The following is a 9730-nucleotide window of genomic DNA, read 5'->3' on the forward strand; positions in this document are numbered from 1 at the left end:
TAACCAGATAATCACTGTTATACAACGTGAAATATCCATAAAATACGTCACTTAGTTAGGGTTGTTTACTTTGACGATGTTTATATTTTTCTGGTCACATGGTGTGTGCAAAGCCTTCTGATCACTTTTCCTGACAAACCGTCCTGGGTTGTATGTCCCCTCTAGTGTATTTGTCCCGTGCCACTCAGTCATACCTCCGGGACCATTTGTGAAATCCTGTACGTACAACATTTGCAACGGCGGCAATAACACCTGCTCCAGCCTGGAAGCCTACGCCACCGAGTGCTCTAACGCAGGAGTCTGTATTGACTGGAGGAATTCCACCAATGGGAAATGTGGTGAGATACATAGTCTATAGTGTACAATAATGTATTTGTTGAGTTCTGGAAAATGTGCATATATAAACATATCTCCATCTTACAGAGCACAATTGTCCAAGCAACAAAGTGTACATGGCCTGTGGCCCCTCTGTAGAGCCGACATGCAATGACAGGTAAAGTATGAACATAACATTTACTTACCTGATACATATACTCACATTTCTGCTGCCACTGAAGCATTGAGTTAAATGTCCCTAGTGGAGGGTTAGGGTTTAGTTTTGTTGCTTGATAGTGTGTGAGAAGAATATCTTAAAAACCATTCAATGTATTTTTTGATATGTGATAATTGAATGTAAAACTATCAGAGAGACATGACGACAACCCCAAAGATATACTGTACAATGAAAGGCTATTACTATATTTGGGTCTTCACACTACTGTAATAACCAGTAATTCCATTTCTGACAACAGATACAACAAGAAGTTCCAGGCTGATAGCATTGCATCCACTGACAAGACTAAGGAGGGTTGCTTCTGTCCTCATGGCACCACCTTATTCAACACCGTCTATGACACGTGTGTCACCTCTTGTGGTAAGAGGAGATCCTCTAGGAAACTTGATTTGACTGGGACATGGAATATTTGTTTCACAACACAACACTTGTTTCTGTTTGAATTCCAGATTGTGTCGGACCCGATGGGAAACCCAAACAGGTGAGAACTCTGTCTTACACGTATATTCATCTACTGTACACAAGCAAAGCATGAGCTATGTGTCTGAACTGGTTCCTTTGTCCTGACCAGCCTGGTGACACATGGACGAGTGGCTGCGACAAGTGCTTGTGTGACAAGGATTCCATGAGCATCCGGTGTGAGCCTGCTGTGTGCCCACCGGTACAGAGCCCCAACTGCAGCGAGTCTGGCCAGCAGCTGGTCAACAAGACAGACAGCTGCTGCACAACATCGTCATGTGGTCAGTTGTAATGTCACAAAACACTCAAGTCACTCTCAATTCAATCATGGCACTGGTGTAGAACTCCTGTCCACCTGATATTAACATGTGACCTGCATCTGGAGATCTATAGTCTTTCTATCAAGCAAAACACAGGTTAATGCAGGTGATGTTAAGAGAGCCTGGCTCTCAGCAGAGTCTCCTGCTAACTTGTGGTGAATTATTAGCTTTCTCCACCTTCACATACTGCTAATCATCCCACCCATTTGTCCCCAACAGAATGCAATGTAAGCCTGTGTCCCCCTCTTAAGACCTGCCCGGTGGGCTACGAACGCAACATCACCTACGGCATCTGCTGCCAGTCCTACACGTGTGGTATGTGACTCTAGTCTATCAACATAGGATTATCTTCTGGTGCACAGTATGTGATGCAGAACTTTATTTGCTGAATAAATAAACAGAAATTAGCATCAGGTATTACTGTTGTATAGCTGCAAGCAGCCATGAGTAAAACCGTACTGTACATTCTCATTAAGGTGTTATATGTGGCTGGAAATATTTCCATTACTTTGATTTAACAAACAAAACTGGATTTTGGGTCTGAACTTTGGGGAGAAAATATGCAATTTCCAATTGTGTGGTGTGTAGCAGGAAAATAATATAACTAGTAGTGTAATACTAGTTTTGAGAAAAAAAAGCTCAAAATATTAGTAAATAAAGGAAGAACTGTGATTCATACATGTTAATATTTGTTCACAGTTTATTAGTTAGTTAAATCTGAAATAATCAATCCTCACATTAAGGGCCTTTCAAAGCAGTTTTGAAGAAAATGCTTTTCTCCCGTCAAAAATCTCTATCCATTTATTTCTGTGCCCTGTAGAAATAGATTATCCTAGTTTCTACACACGTACATTACTAATCTAATAAACTAGTGTCAATGTTAATTTAACTCGTGTCTCCTTTTTCTTCTTTGCAGTTCATAAGGATGTATGTGTCTATGACATGAAAGAGTATGAGGTAAGCACGCAGTCCAAACAGACATCAATACATCTTGTCAAGGTTCGGATACAACAGGGAGGAAATTTAGACGTTTTCAGGAAAAGCAGGTTGAATTACAAAGTTCTGAAGCTTAACCAGCAAACAACATGAAGAAGTTTTATAGGTTTGAATCACAGTGGGAATGTGTTATTTTCCACTGAAAACAGAAATCTACACCGAGGTCACTCTTGTCATTCGCTCTTGATAATTGTTCCCTTTCGTATTCACACTAACTTATTACAAAGAATCCTGAACAGAAATGGTTCAGGATTCCAGAACTAATGTGGGGGAAAATTAATGATATGAATGGTCTAATTATGCAAGATTACTATGGTTACTATGGTAAAAAGGAGTTCTTCTTTATGCAACAACGTCCAGTTGTTGTCTTGAATAGTACTTAGTCACCTCGTTCTTTTCAGCTCTTTGTGAAAACAGAAATAAACACATAAGGTGCAGCACTAGTCACCAAAACGTGCAATGGAATGAGCTACCTGTTAGTCAATATGACTTCATGCTTACATCTCTTGGTTTGTTTGCACCAAGCCAGTGTGAAGATGAAACAGACCAGAACTAAAAAGTTTCCTTAGAATTGATGTATGAGAGTAAAACATTGATCGATGTGTTTTCTACAGATTGGTGCCAAGATACCAACATCACAAACAACATCAGAACCACCATTAGAAAAACCAGAAATATCATTAAGAACAACAGCAGCACTCTTCGGTGCGGGACAACCATCAGGAACAACATTTATACGGGTATGATATTGGAATTTGTCAGTGAGTGACGAAACTCTCCTGATTTGGTGTGCAAGGTCGACACGCTGTAGACACGTTTTTAATTACCATGTTCTTAGGACGAAAGTTTTTCCTCGCAGTAGAATGTTACTTTCATTCTTATCTGTATCAGTTACAGTCACTATTCTGCGATTCATTGAGTTATTCATAACTGCTTTATAGATAGGTGCTGAATTCGATAAGTCTCACACACGTACTTGTAGCACGGTTTACCATTTTTATAAGTGGCTTATAGAACTCGATGTGACGGAAGAGGATAGCATGGGAAGGGATTAGGGATATGGCAAAATGGATCTGTTGGATCTTTGGCTTTTTATTGGTGCTTCTGGCGCCAGGCGGCTGTTAGGGTGTTTGTTCTTGCTGACTTACCGCTGATGCCGGTGGTTAACCTGCGTGTTGGACAGTTATAGTGTGTTCACATGGATGCTCTGTGGATTTCTTACAGGTATGTTGTTGAGTCCCTGTGGGTAGGTGTCTTGCACTGTACTTGTGGATGTCCGTTGGATTTTGTGTGGGTGTTTGTCTCTCGCTGTCTTAGTGTCTTACCGTCAGTTTATATAGCGTTTATGGGCTGGGTTATTTTTTATCGTTCGATTCGTTTTAAGGCAGGGTCTGGTTCCTGTGTGTTGCTTCTGTGTATTCTGGCCTGATGGACTATTCCTGCTGGTTGTATGTTTTTTCTACCATATTTCTAAGATTTCGCATATTACTTCTACTCTTCTGTTAACATTCGTGTAATTTTGCTATTGGTTTCTCGGGCGGAGGGACGAGAGTGCTGGGTAATTCAATGATCATGGCTTCTTGGTACTCCGTATGTCTCGTGTATGCACCAGTGAGTGTTGTCACTTTGAACGTTACCGTTCTATCGTCACTCTATATCATGTTGCATCTCATTTGGATGTTGTGATTTGTCACAATTGGCTACGTGACATGTGTGTTTTATTTTTGGTAGCTCGATACTTTTAATCTTACTGTGACAAGTAATGTGAAATTGAAAGAAACTTCTTTAATTCTGCTGAATAATAAACAAAGAAAGTTAGCATAAGGTATTACTCGTTAGATAGGATTATCGATAGATCATTCCATGGTTAGAGTTCAAATATAATATCTCTGTTACTGTAAATGTTGCGGTCATTTTATGAGTTTGTTAGGCTATGTGGCTGAAACTAGGTTTTCCGTTCACATGTAAGTTTGATTTAAACAACAAGAAATGCTGGGGACTGTTATGGGTTCTTTGAAAGTCTTTGGTGGGAGATTAATGCATGGACGCACGAATTTCCAAGGGTGAGATAAAGAAAGATTAAATAGGGTATATTGAGTGCAGTAGGGTAGTTTGATCAATTAACTAGTAATTATAGTATGAAAATAGATATATAATAAATATATATGGTATACATCATTTATTATAGGAAGAATCTGTGAAATATTATAACATATAAATCAGATATTATAATGTTGAGTTATCATATCCAGTTATTATTATATAAACATGAGGGATAATATTCGTTAAATTAAAATCGAAAAATTCCGTTTCATCTATTATAAATGATCATTATTTTACGATCAATAGAACAATATAATATTGAGAAATATGCTTCTTTCGTCACAGATACTAAAAATACCTTCTATCATCATATATGTTTATCACTATGGTGTGAGCTCTGATAATAAAATAGAAGAGTTCTAAATTAAAAGCTATATCATCATAAATTTACTAATATAAATATATAGTAGTTATAATACACATTCATATATTGTTGTACGTTTTATATCATCTATTAGATAGATTAATCATATAATAAGATAATTAATAAAATCTAAAATTTATAAACAAACATGAATAGTATAGGGGAGGAAAATATAGGAAACAACGAGGTACTCAATATACATAACATCAGAAAAGTAACTCTATAATACAAAGTTATAATACGGAGTATACAATAGGAGATATAACAATTAATCAGGAAACAGATTCCCGATGTACGATGCTTATTACAGAGATTATTACCTGTACTAAACTATAGAAAAGACGTGTAAATATTCTCAGTATTATCAACTCACAGGTGAGGGCATTCTGCTAATTCTTCACTGAATAACAGCAATCTACGACATGGACAGCAGAGGTACCAACTTCCATTAAGTACATCTTTCGGTCTGATGATTTAAGTGCATTATAATCTCTATCGGGCCTGATTGTTCAGTTCGTATATGATCTAGCATATGGTGTGTTAACTTACTCCTCATGGATCTCATATCCGCAGATACTGATCAGTCTATTGTAGAGGCTATCAGGAGATCCCACACTTGACTTGTCGGAGATTACATTTAATGAATATCCTAATGGATTATTAGTGTCAGTATGTATTACTATTGTTTGACTCTGGTGGACACAATAAGAAGTAAATGTTGAAAAAAAATGTAGACGCGTGCACTCTAGCTCCTTTATCGCTATACAACGTCCAGTTTATACATTGAATATTTTGCTTAGCACTATAACTACTTATCACTCATACTCTTTGAGGTGCCTCGCCTGCTGATTCTTGGAGGAGCTCAGAACTAACACTATACAGGCGTCGAGGCATCATTTCCATATGAGTGATAGATCATGATCTTCACCTTCTATCTACTCATGAGTTGACTCACACTCGACTGCCTTCTGATCTTGGTTTGAATTTATATGATGTACGATAGATTTGAACTATAAGACAATACACTTATAAAAGATCATCTCTTACCGCAATCATATAGTATGACGAGTCACAACAATTGATCGAATGTCTGTCTTGTACGTCTTACGTCTCTCATGTATAATTGCCCGCAAGAGAATAGCTATTTACTCATTCATTATATAACAAATCAGAACCACCATTCTAGTAAATATAATTAGACAAATTAATCGATATAAGAATCTGCAGCATCCTTCGGACTAGCGGACCAACGCTATGGCATGAACAAACGATACAGCGCCATCAGGAGCGAGCTGAACTAATCTAAGGAAGAAACAACAGCCGCCATCAGGTCAGTGGAAGACATACATTCTTACTATTGATCAGATCAACAGCGCATCAGAGCTGAGACAGGACCGATGCTAGTGAACATACTATAGCGCATCATGTGCGGCGTGAAATTACGATCGTGTCAAATAACTAACATGTGGCCTATCAGTAAGTGGTCTGTTGAGGTTTATCGTGTTTTAAGGTTTTCGACATACGGCTTATTGAAGTATTTCTTTTTAGCGTAGTATTTCATTGATCGAGCTAGTACCGGACTGAGATGTTTATTTACAGCTGGAGCTCTAAGTTTGCGAGACATTTATGTTTGTTTCAGATATTTTTATTATTTTGTTTGATACAATCTGTAAGTCGTGAACAAACCAATCATAAGAACAACAACAGCGCAGTCTAGGAGCGGGAACGACCAGTCAAGAAACTTACAACTGCGCCAGTCAGGCAGCGGATATACACATTCAGAGAACGGAACTACATTTGGGGCGATGTCTTTCCAACCGGGTGCCATATGCTAGTGCAGTAGTATATGGTGGGTGGCGCGCGCCGAAAACGGAGTATTGATCTGTTACCTCCCTGAGATACTATTCAGTTCAGCGTCTCGCAAGCACCGCGATTTAGTATTTCCTGAGCAATCTACTTAATTATCTTCTGGCGTACTCGAATATAGTAGTAATAGTGCATGAGTGGACATCATTTGATAATACAGCTCTCAGACATAGCCAATATCAGTATGATGTACAAAACAACGTTGTCACTTCTGTTAATTGCGACTTATTATTGGTTTCGGCTCTGTGGTCTGGTTAAGTGGCTCATATGACCGGAGCCGTCGTATACCTGATAATTGATCGTCAAAACCTGTAGATGCGTGCGTGTCCTGTGGCCTATTGAAAGGCATCTATTTGAGAGTGTATTGTGTGCTCAGATCTGTTCTGAACAGATTGACTGCATTTATGGGTTCGTTCACCTATAGTGTGTAGCCTGATATGATGGAGTGTCGCTCTTTGAGGATGTATGAGGCCTGTATGGATTCTATAAACTTGCTATTATTGGGTATTTTTATACTTTTCTTATTATTGCCATGATTGATTTGGAGGTTTAAGTTAAGACAGAGCTCGACCGGGCTGGGGCTGACTTCTGTTGCTTGATGTATTAGTTTTCCGATAGCTACTTATTGTAAATACAGTGTGCGAGGCATACATTTCAACTACAGCTACGTTGCAATACATGGACAAAAATGCCCAAGTTACTTCCAGACGTTTTCTCCTTTGTACTATTATATACAGTATCAATCTAGCCATCGTTCTGTCATCCGCTTTGAGAAAGTTTTCTTGTCGCTATTACTTAAAAGTGAGTATGTTATGTCAGACGTTTACCTTCACTTAGGTAAAAAACGCGTATGAATGCGCGATATAATCCCCTCTGTTTATAATTCACAAATTTGAGCCTAAGTGTGTAGCATTTAGGTATCACCACTTATTGACATGCTAACTGGGCTTGGGAGTGGGAGCGTTGTGTGAAACCGTTTGACTTCCCAATTAAGGGTAGCTGGCATTGCATTGTTGTGTCACGCCAAAACGCTAAAGCGTATTTTCATTGTGTCATTTTTCTCTGTACTCCCTTTGGATTCTCTTGAATTCTAGTGGAATATAATCAAACCCCAGAACTTGTGATAAGAGTTGCTATAGATGCGTGCAAGTGATCGCAGGTTGTGAGAATCATAGATACAGACTGCTCGGAATATACTGCATCAGGATTCATGCCCCTTGGAAAAACGACGTATAACCGCATATCATTCTATTTAGGGTGTAGGTATTATGCTGGTCTCTTCATATGCAGCTACTTTTGATGATATAGCCAGAGGCTATTTCTGCATAACCATTGTCGACGCGTTATGCTGTTTGAGATTTCTGTGATAGAAAGCTTGTGATGTCTAGACAGCTACTATTACTGCAATACTTTTTGATAATATAAAGTTGTTAGTTCCCAGTGTCTATTACAGGGTGCCTGCTACCCCTTGATTAACCATTTATGCTTATTGTTAAATTCTGTCCATCTCATTACGATATATCGAACAATCAGATCAAACTGGTAGGAGGATCCAGCACTGTTTTAATAACTGAGAGAGATAATAACTGGCATATACATACGAACCTTGATCTTAATCTGTGATGACGATGCACTCTAGATATTTTAGCTCTTTTATATACTATAATGGCATCTGCTTTAAATCCCTACAATTGTAAATAAGCCTGTCTTGCTCCCAACTATCAACTAACTTTCGTCATATGCCTTGCTATTAAAAGTGCGAGAGAAGCACGTACTCCACCATCCATGATGCATGCGTTGTGTTCGTCCAGCCTGCCTCCCAACACATAACAACAAAAAAAAAATAACAAATTTGTCAGGGGGGGGGAGGGAAAAGAAGGAGAGAAGAGAGAGACCCTGAACCCCACCAAAAACAAAAGAAAAAAAACAATAAAAAAAAAAAAAAACTAAAAAATTAAAAACAAGACAATACAATACAATATAATATCATAAACCCTCGCAGAACAGAGACGAGGTGTGAGAAATGATCCAACGAAACGCTGCAGTGTGCGTGCACATTGCATTGCACTCCTTTCTTGTGATAACTTTTCATTCCATCAATACAACTCAACTGTCATACCTTACTGAACATCTTCAAGATGTGATACCAGGCGCCGTTTTCGATTCATCCCGCAGTATTTTCAGGTACACCTCGCTATTTACTCACACTTTTAGTGACAGTGATTTACACCACTATTCATTAACATAACAGCAAAAGATAAACGGTACTCGGGATGGTATGCTCTCAGCCTATGTAAGAGATACACTTTCAGCTTAGTATCTGGCAACGCAGCCCAGGCCGCCCGTTTGTTTTTTTTTAAATGGCAATAAAGAAACTACATACTAATGACCACAATACAGCGCTTACATACTCGAAGGACCACTTTATTAGCTACGACTGGAGAACTAAGCAGTCCCAATAGAAGCTCTGTCATACTTTTGATGCTTTTAATATTCAGTTCTATTGAAACTGGTCGCCGTACCGCTGGTTTAGCTCACGGTCAACTAGTTCGGTACCTGAAGCTGCATTATGCTGAGAGCTGTTTCTCACTCGAAGTCCACCTAACCATCACTTCTTCTCGGTGCAGTATGCTGTCTGCACAGCTATGGCCCACCCCCCCCTCATTGCACGACCCCACAACCTGTCAGGACTTGGTAACACATCATTTTGGGGCGCACCAATACCCGCACGGCTCACTGGCATCGGCACGGTTGGACAAGCATCCACAATGTTGTTGTCTCCTCGATAGGTTGGTGCCCAGTCACCTAGATGGCGGGCTGTTGTTGTTCTGGATGCTTCCGCTCCTCCGATGGCGCTGGTCCTGTTGTTCTTGGTTTTCCTCGCTCCTGACTGCGACTGGTTGCCCCTGATGGTTTTCCCGCTCCTGGATGGACGGCTGTTTTCTCGAGTCGTCACGCTCTGATGGGCGCCTGGGGTTTTATTCCATGACGGTACTGCGGTCCGCGTCACTCCTCGATGGCCCGCCTGTTGTTGCTTCCCTGGATGGTCTTCCCGCATTGATGTGCTGT

General features: G+C 39.6%; 2 protein-coding genes across 2 annotated transcripts in view; one reads left to right on the forward strand and one right to left on the reverse strand.

The window, feature by feature from the left end:
• Positions 1–6: 6 nt before the first annotated feature.
• On the forward strand, positions 7–3139 carry LOC118343413 (intestinal mucin-like protein). The gene is made up of 9 exons (XM_035682215.1): positions 7–338; positions 424–493; positions 792–913; positions 1003–1034; positions 1125–1293; positions 1552–1647; positions 2249–2289; positions 2943–3068; positions 3125–3139. The coding sequence occupies exons 2-9, from the start codon at positions 453–455 to the stop codon at positions 3137–3139; spliced, it is 642 nt and encodes a 213-aa protein (XP_035538108.1). The 5' UTR covers positions 7–338; positions 424–452.
• Positions 3140–9269: 6130 nt separating this feature from the next.
• LOC118343414 (mucin-5AC-like) overlaps positions 9270–9730 on the reverse strand; it is a 25870-nt gene continuing 25409 nt past the window's right edge. The window contains exon 29 of the mRNA XM_035682216.1: positions 9270–9726. Within this exon, the coding sequence (XP_035538109.1) occupies positions 9270–9726 (457 nt within the window). The remainder of the gene's footprint in view (positions 9727–9730) is intronic.

Source organism: Morone saxatilis, unplaced genomic scaffold, assembly GCF_004916995.1.
Source record: "Morone saxatilis isolate NCDOM2014 unplaced genomic scaffold, NCSU_SB_2.0 Contig11, whole genome shotgun sequence".
Classification (NCBI taxonomy): domain Eukaryota; kingdom Metazoa; phylum Chordata; class Actinopteri; family Moronidae; genus Morone; species Morone saxatilis.

Excerpts from the sequence above, each read along its gene's own strand:
- LOC118343413 (XM_035682215.1), top strand. The coding sequence starts at position 453 with ATGGCCTGTGGCCCCTCTGTAGAGCCGACATGCAATGACAG. Across the intron at positions 494-791 it reads GAGCCGACATGCAATGACAG|ATACAACAAGAAGTTCCAGG; the intron begins GTAAAGTATGAA and ends TTCTGACAACAG. Across the intron at positions 1,035-1,124 it reads CCGATGGGAAACCCAAACAG|CCTGGTGACACATGGACGAG; the intron begins GTGAGAACTCTG and ends TGTCCTGACCAG.